Below are 27,785 nucleotides of genomic sequence, written 5' to 3'. Positions count from 1 at the left end.
TTCAATGCCATGATGATGAGTTGAGTGAGCTGCAGCCCTTCTCAGCCCTTTTGAAATGTTAACGTTTGTTGTGCTGGAGAAAAGCCGCTGAACACTTGAGAGTGAAAAAGAGAGAGACTCAGGGCAGACTAGCTGGGAAAAAAAAACTACCGGGAGAAGCAAATTTGTCTTTTTTAATGCAATAACCTTTTCTTTAGTTTCACATTTTCATAAGGATCATTACTCATGTTTAGCCCCTTTTTTTATAAAGTATGATACATTTGTGGTCTTCTGTGCATATTGCGGAGGCGGCATTCAACGCAAAGAAGGGAGAAGAGAAACAAAAAAATGGAAAGCAAAGGCGCAATAATGCCCTGGATGTTTATTTCATTGACTGACACTTTTTTTCAGGAGTACTTCCATTCATCTTAGCCGCATGATTGCTTCGGTGTCCACACACACAAGGGGATGCTCGCTGCCATACGTACAGACGCAAAAAAGGTGGGAGAACCTTAGGAACCCAACTCTTCACAGAAGAGAAGATCAGCACATCAATGAACACAATGCCTTTAAAATGTCAAAATAAGCTTTTTTTGGTGGTCTTTCTTCGTAGTAGAATGATTGGTCCTTTTCTGCCATGTTCCAGCACAAAAACTAAACATGTTTCTTTTGGCAGAGTCAAATCACAAATCAAGCTAGGAAAAAAAATAATGAGGTACAAAAATATTTATTGTAGAAAAAAAGGTGTGTGAAATGGCGGGTGAGGGGTTTGGTTGAAGAGTGGGTCACAACAGAGGATTGGACGTAAACGTGGCACAATAAATAGACAGGGTCTCTGTGGGGTGTTGAGGGGCTTGAGACTGGTCGCTAGAGCGGCGTTTGTCCTTTCATTTTTTTTTTTCCCAACAAGTCGAGTGCAAAACATCACAAATGAACAACTGTGTATTCAAGTCATGTTATATACAAGGGGGGCTGGTTGGCGGGGCCTACAAATATTCAGTACTGTACATTTAATAATTGCCATATTAACAATTTACAGACAATCTCTTATTAACAGTAACAAATACGGCAGAGTTTTGTATATACACACAGACACACATATACATGTATACGCAGAAATACGTGCGTGTGTGTATGTATGTGTGTCTCCGCACAGTCAAGTCCAGTCAGTCCGCTCATGTTCAAGCCTAATGGACGATGCATAGCACCTTAAAACAAGACAAAAAGAAAAAAAAATGTGGGGTCCCGTGTGGGGGTGGGCTACGTCACCTCCATGGCCATTGTGTTCTCAGACAGACTGCTCAGCGGCGCCGCCTTGTCCTGCTCGTGATTCTCCCTGTGGAATGCAACATCAGCACCGTTAGCGTTACCAATGTTGCCATGCCAAAGCACGTGAGCAAAGAAATGGTGCCTATCCATTTATTTATTTATCCAATGTTGGACCAGGTTTGAGGTTCCTTCGTGTATATTCTTCACAGGGGAAATCAATTTTCTGTGGTTTTTCGAAAATGAGTCAAAAATGGCTGTGTTGAGCGTTAGTTGGAAGTCACGCTTGCAGGGCGGTAGCTTTCTTTCCACCTGGACAGGTACGCTAATAAGTGTGACACAGCAGCCAAAGAAAGCATCCATCGCTAAACAGAATATCCATTGTGTTTGTTTAAAAAAGAGTCTGTTTGGTGAGATGTCATTTTGAACCTTTTGGGCAAGTTTTGCTTTCAATTTTTAGGCAACATTCACTACACTTGAAAACTATGGATTTCAATTTTGTTAATTATCTGTTAATAGATTCTGCTTGAGCATGAGCAAGGTCGCCATGTTCTCGTGTCTTTCTCTCACTCTGCAATATGGTCGGAACGCTTCGCTGACAAAGAGCGACATGCCTGCCTGGAGAGGCGAGGCAGAAGATAAAACACCGCCTGGTAATGTTACCATATGTATGACTTACCCAATAGAAATTATCAGGCTATTTTTTTAAGCAGCCAAGAGGCTATTTTTGCTTAAATGTAAGGTGTCGAAATGATTTGACAACTTTTAAATATATTAGTAACAGTCAGTTTGTATTCAAAGTGCTCGTGCTGTTTCTTGTTTCGCCAGGATTAACATTTTTCTTGTGACAATTACCATTTTGTGTTTGTCTTACCTGGGTACGATGTCGAGCGGCGACGCTGAGGTGGACGAGGGGACCTTGGGCTTCTGACAGTTGACGGCGGCATGCGCCAGTTTTAAGGCAGACGCCGACATGGCGCTGCTTGGCGTTCGGGGGGCGTGGACCCTTTTGTTGGCGGGTACGGCCAGGCGGAGGCTGTTGCCCAGCGGGATCTGAGTGGCATGAGTAGTGGTTGTGGGGCCAGTGTGGTGGGTGGTCCCATTGTTGTTGTTGTTGGTGGTGGTGGTAGTGTTGCGGGGGGGTGCGGCATTGGTTGCACTGGCAGGATGCAAGGAAGCGGTGCTAGATAGAGTGGCGGGTGGGGCCGGGGAAGCCAGAGAGGGGGAAGCTGTGCTGGAGAGGTGCAAGCCCTTGTAGACACCTAAAAAGCAACAGCAGGAGTCAAGACAACATCTGTGCGTGACAAAACATCTGACATCATAAAAACGGTCAAGTTTGATTATTTTCAACTACAATCGTATGACAACGTTCCTTCCCTATCAGAAAAGGTGGATGTCACTCATCATACTAGCAACAAATGGTCTCTGGTAAAAAGGGATTGTTGAAGGTGGGTGGTTTCGACAAAAACACCAACATCATCTAATCTAAAACAACAGTTTTAAAAACGGTAATAACCAGTCAATAGAACAAGCATAATGGTAATTTGCCATTATGCGTTGTCCGAAGACCCTACCTGAGGGGGTTAGGATGCCGTTGAGGCCACCACCTAGGCTGAGCTCCTCCTTGGTCTTCAGAGCAAGAATTTGCTCGGTAGTGACGAGTGCCGAGGCGGCAAATTGAGCGCTGGCCTGATCCAATGTGTTGGCAGACACCTGAAGGGATTTGAAGAGAGAGTTTAGAGCTGCGGCGAGTGGCAGATAGCGCACATTCAGAATCGGTCGTCGCGATCACCTGTGTTGTGGTTGTGCTGTGGGCATCTGTGGCTCTGTTGGCTTGAAGTAGCTGTTGCTGCTCCAGCTGCTCCTTCTGCATCTGCACCAACTGGTCCTGGTGTTGTTGGAACTGTTCAGGTGTCAGGGCTGGCGCACGCAAACACAAACATGTTGCTTACACACAAACTATTGGAGGAGTAAGAGTATTATGAAAGCCTTTGTGGCAAGTTTGATGGGGATGGCCGTGTGAACACCAACATCAAGAATGCATTTTCAATGTATTTCGGTAAAGCAACTGAGGCAGTACACAGGATTTCTTTCAGGAGTACTCCTTGGAGCACTGCTTTACACACCCACAAGGACTGCACGGTTCCACGCACCACAACTATGCCATTTTGGCAACTGCGCACTTAAACTTGATTGCACTTCGATGAAAAGGCTTCTTCAGCCGTCATTTGTACTTCTTTGAAGGTGTCGGACGTTTCGCTTCTTATCCAAGATGCTTCTTCAGCGAACTAAAGTCTTACTGGTAGTATAGGCCCTATATATACATCCCTAATGTCCAGACATGGCGGTGCCGGACACTGCTATGATAGGTCCCTTCTGTCAGGTTGGGGGAGCAGAGGACTAAACCCTGCAACTCCACGGATAGCTTCTATTGTTCTGAATGACGACTGGCCTGATTGCCCAATTGGCCCTGGTATCACCTCATCAGCACGACTAATCGTATGTTGCCTAAACAGTCTATTGTACGAACGATCCAAATTGAACCTCACCCCACCATTACGGTTAAGGGAAGGATTTTGCTGGTTTATGAAAATAACTTCTTTTACTCCCCTTTCAAACCATCTATGTTCTTTCGCTAAGATTTTAACCTCATTGTCATCACTTTTAGGTGCATATGTACTGTCGATTGAGGCCCACTAGTATTATCCCTGCGATGTTGATAGTCTTTTTTGTTTAGTCTCCCCTGTGTATTGCTCTTTACAATTTTCATTTTTACAATGTATTGAATAAACTACATTACTTTGTTTTTCATTTGGTAGCCTATCTTTTGGATGCACTAATTTTTGCCTTAGTGTTTATCGGCTTGAAATAACGAGGAATTTTGTGTTGCCAAAGGACTCTGTAGTTTTTCAGAAACTCCTGCAATGTAAGGTACTGCTACTCCTCTCCTTTTTGTATCTTCAGAAGTTTTGGTTTCATTCCCTATTCTTTCTTTCTGACATTTGTTAAATGACCACTAAAGCTACCCACAGTTTGTGAGTGCTCTCCTGATATGTTTTGACTCCTTTTCTCTACCTTCGACACTTGTTGGTATTCGTTTAGCCCTATGCTGGAGGGTTCTGATAACTCCTAGTTTGTGTTGTAAAGGGTGGTTAGAATCAAAAAGTAAGTATTGGTCAGTGTGCGTAGCCTTCCTAAAGACTTCTGTTTTTAGCGCTCTGTCCTCTTTTATAATTACTTTACAATCCAAGAAGGCTAGTTGGTTCTCTTTAATGTCCTCACGAGTAAATTTAATGTTGATGTCTACCGAGTTGAGGTGATCTGTGAAGGATTGAATTTCTTGTTTTTTAATTATGACAAAAGTATCGTCCACATATCTAAACCAGTGTCTAGGTTTTGTCCCCGGGAAGGATGTGAGGGCCTGTTTCTCCATCTTTGCCATGTACAGATTAGCCACTATTGTTGAAACTGGTAGCCCATTGAACAACCATGAATTTGTAAAATTTCTCCCTAAATTGAAAATACGGAGTATTAAGGCAGATTTCCAATAATTGGCAGATAATGTCCGGTTTAAGTTTGGTTCTTTCATGCAGAGAAACGTCCGCCAGCAGTCTCGTCCTCACCACTGAGACTGCTGCGGGGTTTGGGACAGATGTAAAGAGAGAAGTCACATCGTAAGATGCCAGTGTTTCCTCAGGTTCCAATATGAGGTCTTTGATACTCTCTACAAACCCTGTGGTGTTCTCTACCAAAGATAGTTTTTAAATATTTGGCTACATTGTATGTAGAGTATTCAATGCTACAAACAATGGGTCTGAGGGGGAACCCTTCTTTATGTATTTTTGGCAGGCCATAGATACATGGCGTGGCCTCTCCCGGGTGTAATCTAAAATACATCTGTTTGTCTATATGTTTTCCTTTCTCTAACTTTTGGAGACAGTCTATCATTTCTATCTTGTATCTATTGGAAGCGACCCTTTTTAGTTGCTCATAAGTGTAAGAATCACTGATTAACCTTAAAAACAAATGTTGTCTTCATAATCCGATGCGTTGAGAAGAACTGCACACCTACCCTTGTCTGCTGGCAAAATAGTAATATTTTTATGTTTTTGTAGAGTAGTTCACGCCTTTCTCTCTTCTAATGTTATGTTGGACGGAGGTGGTTTAGCACTTCTAAAAAGGGCTGACATTTTAATGCGTAGATTATCTGCCTCTGCATACGAAAATTTATTTTTAATAGCCGATTCAGTAGCTGTGATGTAGTCTATTGTAGGTAGTGTTTTAGGAGTTACTGATAAATTTAAACCTTTGGTTAGTACCACCTTTTCTGTCTCTGAGAGATCTGTCTGACAATTTTTTGATCCAATTCTCCCTTGAAATCTGCTCATACCTAATTGTTCCGTGTTTACAAGTAGCTGTGATTGTTTCTGTAAAAGTAATTTTTGAAATTTACCCTTTTATCTCTCTGGTTTTGCTGTGGTGCCTCATGTATCCGGATTTGGTAAATTCGCACACTTCCTGATAGATTTTGTTGGTAAGTTCAGTTTGTTAGTTGTTAATAGTTGAAAAGTTTCTATTTCTGACTGTTTGTTTTCTATCTCTATGTTAAGTCTCCTAATTCGCAAATGTAGTATTTTCCTAGTATAATTTTGTTGCATTTTATCGGCTAAGTATCCAGGTTCCAGGGGCGCTTGCTTCAAGCATTTAGGAATTAACCGGCTCTGTCTACATCTAAGATTGAATCTGAGGTGGTTGTTTAAGTCAGCTAATTTAAAAGTGGCCTTTTCTAAGTTACGTACCAGCAGAAGGATGTCTCTCCCAAAGTTTGCAGCAATTGATTGCACTCACAACTTTTCTTTTGTGAAGACTCAAAAGTATGTCATTGGTTGGCTGTGACATTATTCACCTGCGGCCATGAAAACTAGTTGCCAAATGTGACAATTGAAACTTCAGAAGCGCATTTAAAGATTGTTTTCACCTGTGCTGTATGTCATGCATCTTAGCATATTTGACAATAAAGCTGACTGACTTTTACGAGATATAAAAACACCGATAAAATACAACTTTACATTTTTTTTTAATCGAGTATCAGTCAATTCCGTAATGCTGTGCCATATATATATATATATATATATATATATATATATAACTGTTTTTAAATGTGTTTTTATTTATTTAGTCAAAAACAACAACAAATATACAACTCCAACTTTGAACACAACATTTGGTGCAGCACTTTGTCAGAGCCAAAAAAGCACATACAAGACGTACCAACATGGGGCTGAGTCGGCAGTCCAGGCCGTAAGCTGCGTTGGGCGGAAGGCCCGATATTGGTGAGCGGCCGTTTGATGCAGCGACTTAGCCTGCGGAACAACGGGTGGGCGTTGTCCAGTTGGTGCAGCGGTAGTGTCCGCGGTCGGAAGTGGCGCCACCTGCACGCTTTTATGCTCAAAAGGATCTGACTGAGGTCCGAGGGTGGCGAGGAGCTTCTGTCTGAGGTATTCGTTGGTGAGGTACTGGCAAACTTGCTGGCGGGCGGCGAGCATGAGCCCGGAGGGGGCGACGCGCAGTCCAGCGTCTTGGTCGCGCAGTCCAGCGTCTTCGGGTCCAGTTCGTGGAAAACGTTGTCGTAGTCTGAGTGTGCTCGGTCCAAAAGGACTCTGGAAGGCAAGGACACAATCATGACTGTGACAATCAGTGGATTTCTGACCTATTCATTGAAGGACAACCGACGTCTCCGGACAACTTGTGTCCATAATTTGTAAAATGGCTTCAAATGACTTCTACTGAGCACATTTTACAAAGATTCCACCGCAAAAGCTATATTTTACGTTTCAAGACTCGCGCTGAATATTATCCGGAAGTCTTGTTTTTGAGTTGGTGACGACCTCATTGTAGCGGTCCTTCCATCACGTCAATGTATTTTGCTGTACCTGTTTGGTCTGAAAACCTTGTGTTGCACCCAAAAGCCGCCAGAAGAGGGCGCCCAAGCTCCATATAAGGAATTTATCAGCCTGTGGAAACGGAGGTGGCCACAGGAGGTCGCTATTTTATGCCTCTTTTTCGTTGAGACATTTCCCCTCAATGTTGCCTCATAATGGCACGGAATAAATTATTTAATCGATTGCAAACATGTATGCTTTCCTCTTCAGAACTATTTGAATCATATTCATAACCGGATGTGTAACAAGAAAGCATATTCTCCGAATCTGAAGCCATTGTTTTGATTCTGCAGCAATGCAAGACGTCTTGGCGTGATGTCACGAACTGGGGGCGAGACTTTCTGAAAATGCCCAATTCGCAGCTCAATTTTTTGCAGATTTTGGACACTTTAAGTGATTTTTATTGGTGTTTTGCATTTGACTAAAAAATATCATACTGCATTTTCGGTATTTTAGATGCTATAAAACGCTTTTCTGGTGTCAGTTAAAAAACAAAAAAGTGACGTCGGTTGTCCTTTAAATGTGTACATGTACTATGTTTCATGTTAAAGATCCAACAGTACTGAACATCTGCAACCCCCTCCCCCAAAATAAATAAATAAACTTAGATACGATAATAGCCAGGTCAATGTTTGGAACATAGACATTGTTTAGGGAAAACAGAGATGACATCACTATTAGTCAACTCCCAAGCTGTACTTTGCAGAATGGCTGATTTATTTCCCTCAGGCAGGCCAGGCCACCTGGCAATTGGAAAACAGAATGCCCACTCGCAAGTATCGGTGCTTGGTAAGTTGTGTTCGCCATCATTTTCTGAGTAAGACACTCTGAAGGCAATTTTGAGCATGTCGAGTTCAAATATAATGCACATAAATCGTCACGATTTGTCAAAAAAAGATAATTGCTTAACCGGTGTCATTTAGGGGCGTTGCGACTTATCCACAATAGGGAAATGTTGATCCCCATGTGACAACGTTTGAGACCCAATGCTCTTAAAGGATAAAATTTGGACTCTGAAGTCCCATTTAGTTTCCCTTGTGGAATGAAGTATCTAAAATAGAGTGCAGCCACCATTTACCTGCCCCCTCTACCTAGGCGTCGACGGGCCAGACCCTGACATCGTCGTGGTACGGTGAGCGTGGTGAGACTGTAGCGGTACCGGGAATGCGCCAGGCCACCCTCCCATGGCCAGGCGCCAACACGATCCTGATGAGCCTGAAAAGGCACGAGCGTGCGAAGACACAATTTTCATCTCACGAAAGCTCAACAATTATGACCATCTATCTGTATGAAACTCACAGCGTAATACTGGCATCCTGCCTTTCTTCGAAAAGCGTAGGCGCCATCCGGGTCATTCTCCTCCTCTGCTTCGGAAGAAACCGAGTGAAGCTGTGGGCGCCACAAAACAACGTTCCGAGTGACTTTTGCCCTGTGCTTTTTGATGGCCGCAGACAACAACAATGGGCGACCTTGTACCTGAGGCTCTTCATCTGAGCTAGGGAAGTCATACTGGTTCAGGTCCTTGGCGTTGAAGACGGCCGGACCTTGGTGGTGCGCAGCACTGATTGACAGCGGAATAGCTTTCTGTTTCTTCTCGTACTTCCTCTTCTGCCGTGGGGCTTCTATTTTCTCTGACTTTAGGAGGAAAGCAGACCGCACAGGTTCAACCCCAAGATGACTAACAAGATCCTCAATAAAGACTTTGGTGATCACGCGCTCACCTTGGACTTGTAGTCCTTGTGGTCCATGTGGTACTGGTTGGTGAGTGGCACCAGCGGGATGATTTGTGGCCTCACCAGTGCCCGCTCTGCCAGGACCTCAGCCAGGACCTCACCACTGTAGTCTGACATGACATTCCTGAAGAAACAGCAGCAATTAAATTATGTGCACCCAAGTAGAGTGCACAAATCCATTTTCATTTAATAGAGCCAAAAATTGACATTTTTTTTACAAGACAACAAAACTATGTGACAACTAAAAAAGGACAATGCGATGACTTCAGGAATTTTGACCCAGTTAGATTAGCTTCTCTCCTGCTAAAGTAAACATGTCTAAGGCGCGTGGGATATTTGAGAATTCTGCGTGCTTTCAGACCTTTGTTTTAGCCAACCTCTTACAATTCCGTCTTATCGCATTCGGTCAATTGAAAACACATCAGAAACCTCAACTAACTAGACATGAATTGAATATGGACAAGAATAGGACTTATTATCGCCACCAGTAGGAGGCTTTTTGAAAGACAAATGCTTAACACACAAATCATACAAAACAAAAAAAAAAAAAAATCTGTCTATATATAGACCTGTCAATGGCAATTTAAGGGTTTGAAAACATTTTAAAGGACGACATAATCATCATCGGCCAATGGAACGTGAGCCTTCAGGTTTAGTTGACTGACCTCTTCTCAAAAATCTCCAGTGTGAGATGCAGCAGTTCTCGCTTGCTCTTCTCCCTCCTTTTGATCATCTCCAGAATAGTGACAGCTCTGCTAAGATCCCTTCTGAGTTTCAGCATCTTCTCGTACGACGCCTCATCGTTCTTGCGGTTCTGTCATCAGAACGTTGAGCACCACTGAGTGAGTAGAGAAACTAAAAATCTTTTCAAGGAGGCTGGGTGAGATGACCCACCTTCCTGGTTTGCATCTTTTCTGTGCGCCTCCTGAAGGCCACGTAGGGGTCGCAGGTGCTGGAGCCGTCGCGCTTCTCCTGCTTGATGATGTTGATAAGCGAGTGCGCCTTGCTGTTTTTCCTCTTGCGGCTCCAGTAGTCAAACACCTCCCGGATGAGCTCATCGTCCTCCTTGAGCAGAAGCTTGGCCTCCGGGAGACTCACCAACTGAAGGACAAATGCAGTTTTCACCCCCTGACTCAGCCACTTAGGCATTGGAAAGCGTACAATGGCAGACATTTTTTTTAAGTCGACAAACCTGCTGCCCGCTGCCTTTCTCTAGCCGGTCAATCATCTCCTCAAACTGCAGCAGGCTGATCTCCATCTTTTTTTTCAATTTGGCGACAAAGACGTCATCATCCGAGTCCAGGTCGTAGTCTGGCTGCTCTGTGTCCAGGCTAAAAGCTGAAAGAGGAGGCATGCACAACAATTATTATCAAGTAGCATGAAGGCTAATCCAGCATTCAGGATGTTTGCCGCAAGCACTATTTATTACTATTCTACAACACTAAAGTGTGCAATAATCGACCCGCATTTTACTGTTGGCCACAATGCAACAATAGAGTCGACTACAGGTAAGCCATTATTCACGAAAAACAACTACTCAGCAGTATAATTTCACAGCATTAAGTTGACAGATCATATTGTATTTTGTAATCATTGACGGTCGGCCTTTGTGAAACAGTGGGCAATGTATGGTGCAGACATAGTAGTATTTAAGTTTGATTCAAATGGCATTTAGGGGAAAGCGCTTTTTTTCGGGAAATACATGAAATGTGAAGTGGCCACAAAAAAACAAGCATTGAATCAGCTTCCTGAGCTAAATCAGAACAAATCACAGCCTTTCCAAACTGAAACAGCTGATTGGATATCTGAACAATTTCTAGCACAAGGCTGATATAACACGAAGCAGTTGGATTTAAAATGATGACATTAAAACACAAATACTACTACAATAGTTGATATTGTCAAGCCGATTGCGTATCATTTCAAATTGGGTGCCATAAAACAAACAAACCCGCTAATGCAGTTCTGCGAGTAACTCTTTCAAGCTCATTATTTTGTACCTTATCTCATACCCATTAAGGTGAGAAAACCGCCAACAGGACCCAGTTACATTGTGTGCTACCAATCCGCGACCCCTTTTCCTCCACCTCCAACGAGACACTACTTACGCTGTAGGTGAATGAGCTGCTTTGGCATCTTGTAATCTCCGGGGTACAGCGATTCATAGTAGGTGATGTTGCTCTCAGCCTCCGGAACTGGGATGACCATATTGTCCCGCTTCTCGCCGTAGACCTGCTGTGCTGAGATTGCCCGTTGGAGGTGATGTTCCTATACATGAACACCAGTGGATTCATGTTAGCATTTTCACATCACTTTCAGTTCTATTACACTCAGGCCTGCTTCAGGGACAAATTACAGTGACAAGTTCAAACCCCATTTTTAATTATTTGAAGCTTTGGTCAAGTTTAATAGAACTGGCCATCCTACATGAAGAGGGAACAACTAGCATTTCAACATGGCAACCGTGATAGGATCAGAATGTGGACCGGTTCCCCCGATTGGCCAAGATATGTAACCATTAAAGGACAACCGACGTCTCCTGTCAAGTTGTGTCCATAATTTATAAATCGCTTCAAATGATTTCTACTGAGCGTATTTTACAAAGATTCCACCACATATAGCTATATTTTACGTTTCAAGACTCGCGCTGAATATTCCGTAAATCTTGTTTTTGAGTTGGTGACGTGTCCTCACCCTACGCCACTGAAGGAACACCCCTGACTGAGAAAGGACATACCTTGCATCACCTCAATGCATTTTGCGGTACTTGGTTTGGTCTGAAAACTTCATGTTGATCCGTGTTGACGGCGAAATTAGAAGGAAAACATAAATAACGCAATGGTGAATCGTATGTTACACCGAGACAACTCTTTGATGTTCGTGGACACAAATTCCAAGCTGAATAATAAACCTATTTCCAACAGAGCTCTGCCACCATCTGCATTTTCTGTGACACTACACATCAGTCTTGAGGTATTTTAGATGCTATAAAACTTTTTTCTGATGTTGGTTAGGAAACAAAAAAGTGATAATAAAAATCAAGCTTCATATAGTCGTGAGTGACACTTTTATTAACTCATGCTGATGCGCTATATAAATCAATATGTATGTATTGTATACAGCCGCCCAAATTTCAAGCTCTGATAACTCCTGATCCATATAACTTAGGAATTAACTTTTTTTCTGATGAAAGAAGAGTCTAAGGTTTCTTACGTCTCATTGAATGTTTATGTAGTCCTCAAACTCAATATTCTGTGGGTTCTGCAATTTCAGTGAAACTGACAAAAACCCAGGCACTGGAGTGGACACATTTTTGCACACTGTCTGGCAGTGAATGAGTTAATACTCCTATAAAACTCCTATATGTCAGGATTCCACTCCATACTGCCAAACAGCGGAGGCTTAAAAATAATTCCACAGGTTCTTCATTGACAAACCGATTTCCCAATGAAAGTAGGTGGAATTTTATGCACCGCAAACTTTCAAAGCAGCAGTAAAAATGGCAAATATGATATATGTTTAGGAAGGCACGTGTGTCAAAAGATATACTACAGCAGTGATTTTCAACCACTGTGCCGCGGCATACTAGTGTAGAGATTCAATTTCATGAAAAATGTTCAAGGTCACATGATCCACATGGTCAATTTTGAGGTCAAAATGTAAAGTTACTAAAATAATCACCAATACTCAGAATGACAGCAGACTGGATTCCTTGTTGAATTCTCCTTTCAATACCTGCTTTGAAAATTGACCCGGCAGCCCCATGAGTTGTAAGGATTCAAGGGAAGGGGTACCCGTCCCCCATTTTTAATGAACTTAGTACAATTTGTTGAGACATGACTCCCAAAGCGCTGCTTTGACTGACCTAAAATTTGAGATTTGTGCCATCACGATCAAAAAGTACAACAAAAATTCAGTAAAATCAAAAGCTGCTTGGTTAAACCTCCTGGGCAATATGACATGGAATGAATGACTCCAAATCAGCTGCAATGCAAACACAATTACTTGTTCTCATATCACCTGACTGTGTCCTACTCCAACTTTGGAAAGAGTGCAAACAGCCTACACCTTAAAGGACAACCGACGTCTCCGGACAAGTTGTGTCCATAATTTGTAAAATCGCTTCAAATGACTTCTACTGAGTGTATTTTACAAATACTCCACCGCTTATACCTATATTTTACGTTTTAAGACTCGCCAAAGTCTTGTTTTTGAGTTGGTCTTCACCCTAGGTCACAGAAGGAACGCCCCTGACTGAGAAAGGACCTACCTTGCATCACCTCAACGCATTTTGCGGGACTTTGTTTGGTCTGAAAACTTCGTGTTGATCCGTGTTGATGGCGAAATTAGAAGGAAAATACATAAATAACGCGATGGTGAATCCTTGTGTGTTGTGCCAAGACTTCTACAGTGTATTTGACATTCGCTGACAAAACCTCCCAGGATACAATTTCCACGGAGCTTTGTCGCCATCTTCTGCCTTTTTTGGGTACTGTGAGTACTAAAGAGTTTGTGAGTACATTTGTCTCAAGATGCATCAACCTGACCGGAATAAATTCTTTAATCGATTGCAAACATGTATGATTTCCTCTTCCGAACTATTTGAATCATATTCATAACTGGATGAGTAACAAGAAAGCATCTTTTCCAAATCTGAAGCCATTGCTTTGATTCTCAAGCAAGGCAAGACGTCTTGGCATGACACCACGAACAAGGGGGAGGGACCTTCTGAAACTGGCCACTTCCGGTTTCAAATTGAAGTACGTTTTAGAGACTAAGTCATTTTTATTGGTGTTTTGCATTTGACTAAAAATATCATACTGCGTGTTTTGGGCATTTTAGATGCTATAAAACGTTTTTCTGATGTCAGTTAGGAAACAAAAAAGTGATGTCGGTTGTCCTTTAATGTTGCAATCAGACCACACGCAAGCTGTGCTACCACAGCTAAACATTTTGAAATAGAAAGGTTAACAGAAGGTTCAGCACACGACACAGTTTGCTGAAAAAGCGATTACTATGAGTCAAAAACATGACAACTTTGTCCCTTTAAAAGCACCAGCTACGAGCTATAGAATATACTAATTACAAAAGTCCACTGAAGACAATTTTCAAGAATGAGGCTATTTTCCACTGGAAATACACTTAGCTGACATAGAGAGTCTATTGGTGTTGACAAGGTACTTTATCACATAACACGCCGCAGCAAAACAACCAGACAGCGACACAGTCAGCTTGGTTAAGTAAGGACAATGTGGGACAATATCCTCAGTGTGTGGAACTGAGGTATACAACAAAGTCAGCTTCCAAAAGTGGCCGCAACCGAGCCCTCTGCCCCCCCCCCCCCCCCCCCCCCCCCCCCCCCACAAAAAAAAAGTTGGCATATTTCGTGAGTTTGCACTTGCAGCTGTTGAACTGTCAACTGAGAAGGCATTTAGCTTAAAGTACACAACCACCAGCCACTAGAAGTACTAGGTACTCCTAGGTACGAGAAGTACTAGGTACTTCTAGGTACAAGAAGTGTTCAAACGTTTTTGGCCTGCCTGAGGGAGCTTGAAGCAACCCCTATGTAGTTCCCTCGCTAATAAAGGCACGCAAGTCAGACTGGACCTTACAAGACTCTCTCTTGCCACACATGCTCGGTTCTCTCTCGTCACATCACCCAATATTTAACAGTGTACAGGGCATATGGCACAAGGGAACCTAGTTGAGTGTTGTATAGCCTTGTCAACAACGCAATGATTAAACAAAGCAGAAAGAAACTCAAAACATGTTGATTGAAACGCATTTTTGGATGACCCAAATAATTGAGGGAATGAGAAAGATATCTTCCATACACAATATACATAACTATCTAGGAATAATATAAAACAACTAAGCTTTTGACAGCCTGCCAGACTTTTTGCAGCGTGCCAGAATTATAAAATGTGACACCAGACCGCCCCGATACCAACAACCACACACAAAAATAATTCACCATCAGCCCGCCCAAACCACCATGCATACACACACACAAACACGGACACAATCAAATCAGCCTTTTGCAAAAAAAAAAAAAAGAAAAGAAAGAGCACACAGCCAAAGCAATGATGAGTGTAGTTTACTTGGCAGGGCCCTGCTATTATTGGCTGCCATACAAATGAGCTTGGGCAGGTAGCGAATGGTGGGAATTTACAATCACACTGGCGTCCCGAAATATCCTCGCTGAACACATCCATCATGATCCCAGGTGTGGCTAGTCACACTTAGCGTGACGGAAAGCCTTGGGGTTACGAGGAAGGGGGGTGTTAAGTCTGCTGGAGTTCCCGCTGCTTCATGTGCACACCACACAAGACGTTGGATGAGTAAATGTGGAAATGTGGCAACACAATATTGTTAAGTTGAATTGGAGGCTCCGCAGCAATAAAGATAAGATAAGCTAAAGTAAGCTAAGCTAACCTATGACAAGGTAAAATAAGCTATGATGGCTCAGGTAAGACAATACAACCTTTATTAGTCTCACAATGGAAAAATTCCCAATTCACAGCAGGAAAGTTGGGAAAAGAGGAAAGGAAAAGGAAGAATAACTAAATCTAGAATATAAAAATGGTCAACATCAGCAGATAGTGATCAAACCATCCAACACATTTAAGAAGAATAAAATCTTGATTTTAATAATAAGAATAAGAAAGCCTTTAATCATCCCACAATGGGGAAATTTGCAATCTACACAGCAACATTGTGGCATTCGAAAGGAAAGGTGAAGCATTGCACACACAAATATTTTGGTTTGATATATTAAATACAAACCAAACATTAGTAGGGGTGATTAATAAAAACTGACAAACAAATAGGAACTACATGCATCAAAACTTGAGCTTGCCCATTTCATCTCCGCTAAAGTGATGAAAGTCGAAAAGCACGCAACTGTATGTTGTCATCATACACGCTGATACAACATCCTGTGCTCCCACGACATTCCGAGGCAGAACCGAAAGGTTTGATAACATGAGTACATCTTTTTCCTAAATTTTAACATGAATAAACACTTATTTTGTACAGTGAAAAATGGTGGAGAGCATCAAAAGGCTTGCATTCCTACTGAACTACTCTGAAGTGATATCACATTTTCATCTTATGTTTCTCTAACACATTATTAAAAGATTCATTTGTGGCAACATAAAACATAAGCAACAGTGTTTCAAAAACATAACCAGGGTACATTTTCACTGTCATTATTTTCAATCACTTGACGTTGCATTCAGACATGGTGTGCTAAATTCTAAGAGATTGTTTTTTTACTTGAGTGGCACCATAGTCAGAACTGTAAAGCCATTTATTAAGAAAAACAATCTGATTTATAGACAATGAGGGAATAAATCCAACATAAACAAGACTAAAGTGAGTGATGATTAAGGTTTTCCAGTCAAGTGAAACAGTGGATTAAGTTCAAAACCATTTTGACCTTTTGGGTATTTTTCCCACTTAATATCCATGTTTGGTGTGTGTGTGTGTGCATGCGTGCGTACACGGCCTCATTTCTTTAGATGACAGCTTGTCAGTCATCCATGTGTCAACCCCAACAACCGCTCCAATACAGTGTGTCAGTTGTAAAAGAACACTTACCAGACAGCGCAACAACTTTCAAGCTAAGTACAGTGATACCTCGGTTTACGAACCCCTTGGCTTACGAACTTTCCGGTTTACGAACGGAATTTACTAACTATTTTTCTGGATACACACGGAGCTGCCACAATGAGTGATGTATCGTTCGTGAACGAGCCCGTTCTCCTAAAAGAAAATGGCAGTCGGCTTGTTTTGGTCCTCTATTCCTCGCCAGTCTTAAAGCCGCACGTGATTGGTGAAGAATGCAGCAGTGAGGGGGGTGGGGTTTACAGACAGAGATAGTGAAGCCATTCTCCAAAAATGAAAATGGTTGTCGACATTTTTTGTCCTCTATTTCCTGCTCCCAGTCTTCAGTTAAAGCTACGTGATTGGTCAAGAATGCAGCAGTGAGGGGAGGTAGTTTAAACATTAAAGAGACAGGCAGAAGACAGGGAGAGAGTGACAAAATGGATAGAAAACAGTTAAATTTGGACTTGCCTTGATAGTTCAAAGGCAGAGTGTAGACTGCAAGGTTAAAATTTCCAGCAATCAGGCTCCACAAATAACCTGTAGTAACCATCAGTTCCATTTGAAATGAAAAGACAAGCAAGGGAGCCAGCTATTAATGATGTTTCTAGTGTGTCTGCTTGCATCTGTGGCAATATAACAACTTCCAAGATGTACAATGCCGAGTTCCTTGAGACACTTTGTTCAAAAAGCTATCCATTGCATCAAGCCATCAACGACTATCACAAAGGTAAATAAAACGACTTTATTATACAGTAGTTTATTTCTTTAATAATAATACCATAACACATTGATTAAACATTAAATAAGGTATATTTTGTGTAGTTTTAAGGCTTAGAAAATTAGAAAGTAGAAAATTATGTTTTATAGTAACCTGGGAACGGATTATTCTCATCCTCCTATGGTAAATTAATTTTTGGGATCTACACTTTTCGCCTTACACACTGTCTGGGAACCAATTAAGTTAGTAAACCAAGGTATCTCTGTATAAAGGCCATAAAGAGACATGATGGCGATCCAACAACAAACATCATAACCACGTGCGTAACAACTGTCACTTTTACACAACCATGACTGGGGTCACCAGAAACAAAGAAAAATGCACGCGGCACAACCACAAAATAAACATGACTACCTCAACACAATCTGTATTTTCACACCAAGTGCGAGGACAAGTCTTATTAACCCCCCTTATCAATCCACACCAGTTTTAAAAAATATACATGTTTCATTTTCACTTGCAAAGTAACTGAATGTTATGTGACTGCTGATGAAAACATGGCAGCTGCATGAACAAACAGAAACTCACATTCTTCTTCTTCTTTTCCTTTCGGCTTTTCCCTTCAAGGGGTCGCCACAGCAATAATTACAAGAAATGATACTGGGGGGTCTTGCATCAGTGCATCCCTTGATGACCTGAGCTACATTTCCAAACCCAAATATTGCCAAAAATTCGGAAAAACTAAAAAGTGTACTTTAGTCCCCTTGGCCACATTTTCCGTAAATTTGGTATACACACACAAAACGGGCAATGCGCTCAGCATATTGCCCGTTTTTTGCTTTGCTGATGACACCCAGCCTATGTGAGCGTATATTACCAAGATTCCACCGCATATAGCTATGTTTTATGTTTTAAGACTCGCGCTGAATATTCTGGGAGTCTTGTTTTTGAGTTGGTGATGAGTCCTCACCCTACGTCACGGAAGGAACGCCCCGGACCGAAAAAAGGACACGTTGTAGCAATCCTTCCATCACGTCAATGCATTTTGCTGTACTTGTTTAGTCTGAAAACTTCGTGTAGGACCAAAAAGAGGCAGAAGAGGGCAACAAAGCTCCATGTAAGGAATTAATTAGCCTGTGGAAACAGGCTGATTAATTCCTTACACGGCTTTGTCGCCATTTTCTGCCTTTTTTGGGTACAACATTTCCCCCCCTGATGCCTCAAAATGACACGGAATAAATTCTTTAATTGATTGCAAACATGTATACTTTCTTATTCAGAACTATTTGAATCATAGAACGCAGCCACAACGCTACATATGGTCCTTTGACAGCAATAAAAAAAAGTAGTTCCTACTTTTTCAATCTAAACAAGAAGGACCACCTGGATTCTTTATTTCACTAAATGCATCGCAAACACACTGCAGAGATGCTGGGCTGCCACTGTAGCGGTCCCAGCCGTAGAATTTAAAAAAAAAAAGTTGGTTGGTCGTGGTCGTAACTCGAACCGGTCGTAAATCGGATGTTGCCTGCATACTTGTTTTCTTGATTAGCATGTTCCAAAAAAGTTGACAAATTTAAAAATGGGCCTTTCATCCTTACAGTTTTCTGGAATCGGCCCGCAAACAAAATAGTTTTGTATTATTGCGACTGTGAATGATTGTTCGTCTATGTGTGCCCCCGAAATTAGCTCGCAGCCATTTCAGGATGTATCTGGCCTACCGCCAGAAGACCGTTGGGATATGCTACGGAACACTCTTGGGAGGATTAAGCAGCTCAGAAAGTGGATGAAACAGCCAAATTAGTGCATGAATTGCAGGTATTACCGCTATCTAGTTGAGATTGCCAACCCTTAGTTCTACACCACAAGTGTTAAAGTCAAGGCACGGAGGACAAATATGGCCTGCCACATCATTTTATTTAACCCGCGGAAGCAAATCGTACTTGTGAAATTCCATAATGCTTGCTAAAGCCCCAAACAAAATTTCAAATTTTCCCATGTCAACCACAATAACATTATTTTTTACTTCAAATTTGAAAACTAGTTATCCATTCATTCGTTGTGCGCACTATATGTAATATGTGGAGGGGATTAAACATTCTAAAAGCTTCTCCAAATTCATAACGGACCCTAAAGGAAACCCTAACTACAATGCGGCCCGCAGCAACAAAAAATAAATAAATAAAAGTTCTGACACAAACGGCTGTGCCTGCCCTGTTCGTGGGTCTCTGCAAATGAGTGTAAAGTTAGCTGAACAGCAATCAGCTAGACCAGGGGTCGGGAACCTATGGCTCGCGAGCCATATACAGCTCTTTTGATGATTGCATATGGCTCGCCGATAAAACTAAATACATATTCTCCTTTTTTTCGCCGTTCATTTCCCGTTGGGGCTGCAGTTGGCGGAAAGCACCATTTTGATTGGATGACACTTACCTCGGTTGGCCGAAAGCGCCATTTTGATTGGATGATACTGGCCGTCATGTTGAAACAGGTAAACGCCCCTTTAAATGAGCCCAACGAGTGCACTTCAGCTTGAATGCACCGGTGCATTAGCCTTTGAGGATAGAAAATATTCTGACTCTAATTTGCAATGAAACAATACCATCGATGAAACAGTCGAATGTCAGTGACATTTTAACAAGCCCCATGTTAACGTTAGCATCAGCATACTTCTGCGAGAAGTATATTGCAGATAGCAAGTGTGGAAGCTTATGAGCCGTATGCAAGCTAGCTAGCAGTAACTTCGCCTCTGGACCGGCAAGTTGAATTTCATTCCGATCGTTTGCCTGGATTTTTACCAGTCACGAGGAACGGAAAACCATTCATGTTAACGGTGAGTACTATCACAGAGTTATTTTAAATAATACAGTAAAGTCTCGTTATATCGATATCGGATATATCGATAGTCCCGGTTATATCGATACTATTTCTATGCACGCACAGAGAAAATTACATGCAAACAGGGTCGGATATATCGATAGTCCCGGTTATATCGATATTTTTTCGGACTCCCTTGAATATCGATATAACGAGACTTTACTGTACATTGATATTTTGTTGAAAAGTGGCCGCGCGTGCGTGTGCACGCGTTTGTATGTGCCTGTGTGTGTGTGTGTGCGCGGCTATCACTGAAAAACATTTCTAAATATTTTAGTTTTATAGCTCTCTTAGTCAAAAAGGTTCCCGACCTCTGAGCTAGACCTTGACTAGCTAAACAGTGGCCAGTCTGTGTCAATTTGTGACACATGTATTTAGTTTTCTAATTTAATTTGAAAACATTTGCGCTTTGGCCCAGCTTTTAACATTTTCCATTATGTAACAGAGTTCCAGCCCGGCAAGTGACAGTGGCATCCCACGGAGGCCATTCCGATCAACCTCGCTTTGACTACTGCTTCACCGCTGCCTGGGTGCCACGTGCCCGCCGCCTGTCTACAGACCTGTTGTGCCATTTGACACACTAAATCTCTGACACCGAGCGAGCGGGCAGACAGTCAATCAAAAAGAAAAAAATGAGTGAGCAAGAGCAGTGGTAAATGGACCTGCACATTTGCCTGACACTAATGAGTCACCTGAACACCAGCATCCTTCAGACGGTGCGGAGGAAGAGAATCAAAAGCCTACTTCATTACACAAGTGTAAAATTGGATAAAACAAGACTCCCACTGGGATGCAGGCAATGATGCCATAAATACTACATCAAACAGGTTTTGGGGCAGTGAAAACACTAAAAATACACTGAAAGGGACTCGGCTAAAATAATAAACTATGATTGCACTTGTGTCTGCAAAAATAATGTGACTAAATACTAGAAAGATGTCTTCCTTCCAATTTTTAAGAATAATGGATGACACAATATACATAACTATCTAAATATGTTCCACTATATTAAGACAGGCCTATATTGCAAAAATATTGGAAATGTAACAATGAATTTCTCATGTTAGTAACATTACCGAAATACTAATCAATAAACAACGGCTAAATAGCCAGCCAAATACTTCACTGTTAAGTATAGCTACCTTTGCTTTGGCAAAAATGTGACATTCAACCTTGTTTCATTACGCAAATTTTTTCCCGAAATTGAAAATGCGTAGTATTAAGGGAGATTTCCAATAATTGGCAGATGTGATCCGGATTAAGTTTGGTTCTTTCATGCAGAGAAACATCCGCCAGCAGTCTCGTCCTCACCACTGAGACTGCTGCAGGGGTTGGGACAGATGTAAAGAGAGAAGTCACATCGTATGATGCCAAAGTTTCCTCAGGTTCCAATATGAGGTCTTTGATCCTCTCTACAAACCCTGTGGTGTTCTCTACGTGATATTCTGTGTTTGAAAGGGGGGTAAAAGAAGCGATTCTTATAAAACAACAAAATCCTTCATTAAACCGGTCTGGTGGGGTGAGGTTCAATTTGGATCGTTCATACAATACAATACATTCATACAATACATACAATTTGCTTAGGCAAAACAGGTTAGGCAACTTTCGTAATGCTGATGAGGTGATACCGGTGGGAGTGGGGCAAATAGGCCAGTCGTTAGTCAGGAATGTAGGAACAATCAGTGGGGCCACAGGGAGGGGTCCTCTGCCCCCCTCAACCTGAGAGTAGGGACCTATCATAGCTGTGTCCGGCGCCACCATGTCTGGACATTAGGGATATATAAATAGGGCCGACACGACCAGTCAGACTTTAGTTCGCTGACGAAGCCTCTTGGATAGGAGGCGAAACGTCCGAAACCTTCAAATTTGTACAGATGACGGCTGAAGAAACCTTCTCATCAATTGACATGAATGTAAATTATGCTCTCAAACCTGCCCAAAACACACCAGCATGAACTACAACATTAATAAATAATACCACCAAGATATTGAAAAAAACTGCTTATGACATAATGCCCTGCACTTGGGAAAGTTATGCAAACTCTATGCCCAATAATTAACAGTGTGGCAGTTTCAATCAAAAAAGTCTTATGATCTAAGAGTTTTTGAAAACCTTCCAATGACAGACTTGGACATTAGGGTTCATGTTATAGATAACTAAAAAAACACCAGATACTGTCAGGGCAGCACAGTATAGAACTGGTAAGCATGTCGCCCCCTACATTGCAGAGGTTTCGATTCCCCAGCTGTGGCAAGGCCGTGTATAGTTTGCATATTCCCCCCATTACTGCGTGGGGGTTCTGTCAAAAGACAGCTGGGGTGGGTTCTGGCACGCCCACCAAACCTGTTCATGAGGATAAACTGATTCAAAAGTGGATAACTTAGAAACATACACATATTTGCAACCCATGACACCATTCATGTTGCTGAAAACTGACTAAAATACATAACCATAAATTATTGCCCCAGATGACAAGTGCGAGCTAAGCAAACCTGGTAAATTATGACCTATTTCATACTGCTCCAGTGACCAAAACAGTACACTAAAAATAACAACATTCACAATACTAGTAACAACGGACTCAAACAAAAATATAAAACCATGACTTGAAGGAATTTACATGCCAACTTGACTAAGTATGATGCACGACAGTCCAACCACAATACTGGATCACTCGAGTATCAGTGTCAATAAAAAGCCGACATCTGAAATGAAAGGGGTTTATCTTGTGTCAACTCTTGTATTCAAGAGGTTTGGTTAATCTCGCGGAGAATAAAAACACACATGGCCAATGCGAAAAAACCAAAGCGCCGTAGCTAGCTAGCTAGCTGGTATCCGGTTGTCCCAAGCGAGGCGTGCGTGCCTTGTTGACAGTCCCCTCGGGCGCCCCCCGCCGCTCTGCCTTCGCAACTACGCCAACACAAGGCCCTGAGACAAAATGTCCGCCGAGCCGAAGTCACATGATCCCTTTGTACTCGGAAAACGGCTTAACGCTCAAATTTCCATCGAAAACGCGACAAATGTATCCAAAATAGACACAGCTAGTTCCCAGGTTTCCCATAACGTAACTCAAGCATGACAAAGCGCAGTGTACGTCTCAAAATCGTCGTGTTTCAGACATGAAAAATCGGGCGGCCATTTTGTGAGGACTTGCGCAGAACATAAAGGAAGGCGACTGTGATGGTTTAAAACGAGCAAAACACACATTTTTAACACGACATGGTGGAATAAAAGAAAGCATACCGATTCCTCCTCCTTCTCCATGCCCGTCGGCATTTGCGGCACGGCCCTGTTAATGGACGCATACTCGTGCAGGTCGGGTAAATCCTCACAACGGAAGACGGGCAGCGGCTTGGTGGCGTCCAGCGCCCGCGCCCGAAACGACAATTTACTCATTTTGGTGCTTTCCAGGTCCCCCCTCTCACAAATAATGTCTCTCCGAGCTCCTAAGATTCACCGCGGTGACGAGTGAAGCTTTCATGGATGATTCTGGGGCGGCAAACTCTGACGTTTTTTTTCTTTTTTTTTGTAAGCTTGTCAAGCGCTAAGGTAGGGCGTCGCCAGCCCGGAGCCGCCGTGTGATGTGGTGGGGGTGGAGGCCCGGATGTCGGTCGCTCAGTCTCGGCCTGCGTTTTCCCGGCGCTCCGATTCCCCTCCGCGTTGGCGGCTCAGTGCGCCATGGGCAACATGGCGGACATTTAAAAGTGTTTTGGCGTGTTTTTGCTCAGCCTGGTCAAGCACTCCTCCCCTCCTTCCCCCTCACTAGCCTCCTTAGCCTTCCCACCACCACCACCCCCCCTCCGCCGCCCCCCTCCCCCCCCCCCCCCCCCCCCAACAAACCCGCCCATCCAGCCCCGCGACCATTCCCACGCGGCTCGGAGCGCGTGCGCGTTGCGGTCACGGGAAGTTGCGCGTGGAAGTGGATGACCAAAGTGTATTTTATATTTAGATCTCTTTACCAAAGTGAATGTATTTGCGTGGAGTTGAGTTTAAGCGATTCTAAGAATGAAGGGGGAAAACTAGTCCCAGTATAAAAAAATGACTTGACATTTGAAAGGCAGGACTGCAACATAACACTATTGTTCATTTGAATGCAAAAATTGATCAAATATACTTCATTTAAAGGTATAAAATGTTCAGCAAATTTACATATGTAATTTGAACTCTCCTTGGAAAAATCCAAGTGTTGTTTTTACTTAAATATATCAAATATACATACAGTATATTTTATACATTTTATAGGTGTCACACACACACACACACACCCTACAAATACAAATGCATGCATGAAGTTATCACAAATATGTGCCACAATAACAACCAAACAAAAGAAATTAAGTAATGTATGTTCTTCTAAAAATATATTCTGCTAATTTTTATTCATAAAATATTTTTCCCACATCTTTGCTTTGATACTACTACTACTAATAATAATACATTTCATTTTCAAGCGCCTTTCAAAACTCTCAAGGACACTTTACAGTCACAGGATATTTTTTTTCTGCGGGTGAGCAGCGGCAGCCACACGCGCCAGCGTTCACTCAACCTGTATAAAAAACAATTTATAAGAAAACCTTTATTAGTCTCACAACGGATGATTATTATTTTTATATTATTATTATCATCATCATCAAAATTCATGTTTACAGATGTAAAAAGGTATATTTTCCGCATCTGGCTCATACATCTTTGGACCAACAACCTGCTCTTCCTCCAACTCAATACACAGATCCCCCAAAACAAATCTACAGCCCCGATTTCTTGCTGGCTTTGTACTGTTATCCTGAAAGGGATGTCACATTTCTGGCTAGATACTTGTTAGGATCTCAATTTGGGGAAGTGATTCCTTTGCAAATTTACAAAATAAAATGTGATTTTTCATGTTGTAATGATGTTTTTCTTGTTGACATGAATTCCCTGAGATGTAAAAAATATTTCAATTTGAATTTTCTAAAATTACTTTACACTTGAACTTTAGGACAGCATTTAGCCACAGCAATGTCATGAATATTCTCACTCTGAATAAAAAATATGAATTTGACTAACATTTTTGCCTGACATTAAAAATTGATGACACATTTATACGAGGTATAAAACATACCAAGTTAGATCAAGAACAAGAATGCAGAGTTATCATTTATATAAGTTTGTTACTGATTCGTCTGCGTAAGCTCTCAGTTTTCTCAGAAGCGATTTTCATAAAACAACTAAATCCTTCATTAAACCGGTTTGGTGGGGTGAGGTTCAATTTGGATCGTTCATACAATAGCCTGCTTCGGCAACATTGGATTAGTAATACTGATGAGGTGATACCGGTCGAAGTGGGGCAATCAGGCCAGTCGTTAGTCAGTCGTTAGTTAGCTGCAGGGAGTAGTACTCTGCTCCCCCCAACCTGAGAGCAGGGACCTATCGTAGCAGAGTCCGGCACCGCCATGTCTGGACAGATAGGGCCTAAACTACCAGTAAGACTTTAGTTGGCTGACAAAGTTTCTTGGATAAGAAGCGAAACGTCCGACACCTTCAAAGTACAGATGACGGCTGAAGAAACCTTTTCATCCACAGACGTTTTGTTACTGATTGTAATAAATTAAGTGTTTTACAAAAAAATGCAAATTTGAAGAAAAAAAAATCAATATCAGATATACATGGGCAACTGAGTTTTGCCAAGGAAATGTTTACCTATTTAACACCTTCAAAGAAGTACAGATGACAGATGAAGAAACCTTTTCATCCACATTGGCAACTTGAGTTTTGCCAAGGAAATATTTACCTATTTAATTAAATTATAATGATTGTATTCCCCACATTTCAAAAGCATGCATGGCAGGCAGATTGACCACTCCAAATTGTCCCTAGGTGTGAGAGTGACTGTTGTATGTCTTTGTGTGCCTTGCAATTGGCTGGCCACCAATTCAGGGTGTCCCCCGCATAGTGCCCAAAGACGGCTGGGATCGGCTCCAGCACAACCCCGCGATCCTAATGAGCAATAAGCGGTAAGGAAAATGGATGGATGGATGTATTCCCTTTAACTGATATTTAATTTTTTTAAAGCAATCGTGTTTTCAACTGAAACATCATTCACTAACTTAATCCTGTTCAGTCATCTGTGAATGATTATCAAATAATGGCATAAATGGAGACGATTAATGATCTTTGCACCATATTTACAGACAAATGACAGAGACTGGTCATAAAATGTTCGCTTCGGTGACGTTAAATTGATTTCACCCGCTCAATGTAATATTTCAAAAGTAGCCTTTACACTGTCGCCATCTAGTGAACAAAGGCATAAAAGCACCTGACGTCAACTCGAAAACAATTCGATTTTTAATTTTGACAACAGAAACCAAAAAAGACAGAATTACAAACAGTATGGAAGTCATCACAAAATAAAAGAAATATTAATTTTCACCTTACCACCCATTGTGAAGTCAAGGTTTATCCTGGATCTTGCCAAGGGAAATCCACATTTTTCGTAAAATCCATTAAATACAGTAAGTCCAATAAATCCAATACAGCCATGGTGAGCATCTGCAAGAACACCAATTATTTCATGAAATCATTCATCAGTATATTTTGTAAATGCTATTTTTTATCAATGCTCTTGTAAACAGTTGCCATTAGCCAGTATCACTTTCGCAGTGAAGATATCTTACGACATTAATGTAAAACAACATGGAGAGAAAAATATATTCTTCTCATGTAAATCGTCGAACGTTATCAATTTCATTAGGTGGACTGAATGAGGGAACGTATGGCTATTATTCATGATCATTTTATGTTTTTTTTTTATCCCAAACGCATTATCGGGGAACTTTGAATTGAGAAAAATGTCTCATTTGAAAATCCATGTAAGGGTGGGGGATTTGGGCCGTGCAGTTCCCCAAACTGCCTGGCGCTGTTGAGTTACACGCCCCTTAAAGAAAAAAAAAAAACTGCCAACCAACAATGTTTTCAGCGACCAACCAGAGGGAAGGCTTCGCAAAAATATGTTGAAAGCGACCGAAATTTTCGTGCGACGAGCTGACAACAGTGCATGTAGACAGGGCCGACTTTTTATATAAAGGTTTAACAATCCAACGCCGGAGAACCAAAACACACAAGATGACGTTTGCGACCTTCTGTTTTTGTCAGTCATGTGAAAGAAAAAAAAAGTCAACTACAGTCGTCGACACACCAAAATCGACATTTTCCCTTCTAAATGCGAACGAATTAACGTTAAGTTTTTGAGGAGATGGTGTGGGGGGGCGCTATACCACCACCGAGCATCTCATTATTCGAATGTGATTACATTAAATCATCAGAAAAAAATACTCTTTCAAGACAAAGGTGTTCCTTTTTTCGAGAAAAAACATGACAAGAGAATACTTACACGACGTGAAGTTTCCAAACGGTGACTTTTAATAATCCAAATGGTGGCGATTACACGAGTGAAAAAATGAGAGGAAAAACGACGTAGCTACCACTAGCAGCAATAACATGAAGGCTACAACCATGCTTCTTCTTCCTTTGCTTCGATGCTGTCACTGTGGGGTGAAAAACATTTCGATCGCGTCTCTTCGCTTCAATAAAATGAGTTTTACCAGGCGAAAGTGTCAATTTCCGTGTCGCTGTTGAAGCAGGTTGAAAGTAGAGGTGTCCACCAAAAAGTGCTGCTG

At 41.8% G+C, this 27,785-nt stretch overlaps 1 protein-coding gene across 2 annotated transcripts; it reads right to left on the bottom strand.

Annotated features, from left to right (window-relative positions):
* Nucleotides 1–155: 155 nt before the first annotated feature.
* On the bottom strand, nucleotides 156–27,785 carry LOC148891666 (enhancer of polycomb homolog 1-like). 2 transcript variants are annotated; one of them, XM_089008298.1, is made up of 15 exons: nucleotides 27,500–27,785; nucleotides 26,545–26,658; nucleotides 11,029–11,188; nucleotides 10,113–10,258; nucleotides 9,815–10,021; nucleotides 9,586–9,734; nucleotides 8,909–9,044; nucleotides 8,664–8,822; nucleotides 8,487–8,576; nucleotides 8,266–8,402; nucleotides 6,517–6,905; nucleotides 3,038–3,165; nucleotides 2,820–2,958; nucleotides 2,120–2,507; nucleotides 156–1,315 (listed from the first exon to the last, which is right to left on the bottom strand). In XM_089008298.1, the coding sequence occupies exons 3-15, from the start codon at nucleotides 11,126–11,128 to the stop codon at nucleotides 1,240–1,242; spliced, it is 2,244 nt and encodes a 747-aa protein (XP_088864424.1). In that variant the 5' UTR covers nucleotides 11,129–11,188; nucleotides 26,545–26,658; nucleotides 27,500–27,785; the 3' UTR covers nucleotides 156–1,239. The 2 variants fall into 2 exon arrangements, with proteins under 2 accessions (XP_088864424.1, XP_088864422.1); XM_089008296.1 differs by lacking the exons at nucleotides 26,545–26,658; nucleotides 27,500–27,785 and adding an exon at nucleotides 23,371–23,897.

This window comes from Hippocampus bargibanti, linkage group LG11 (assembly GCF_051943395.1).
Source record: "Hippocampus bargibanti isolate YZ-2025 linkage group LG11, ASM5194339v1, whole genome shotgun sequence".
In the NCBI taxonomy this organism is placed as follows: domain Eukaryota; kingdom Metazoa; phylum Chordata; class Actinopteri; order Syngnathiformes; family Syngnathidae; genus Hippocampus; species Hippocampus bargibanti.
The sequence above is the reverse complement of the archived record's forward strand: the minus strand, read 5'-3'. Positions and strand labels throughout refer to the sequence as shown.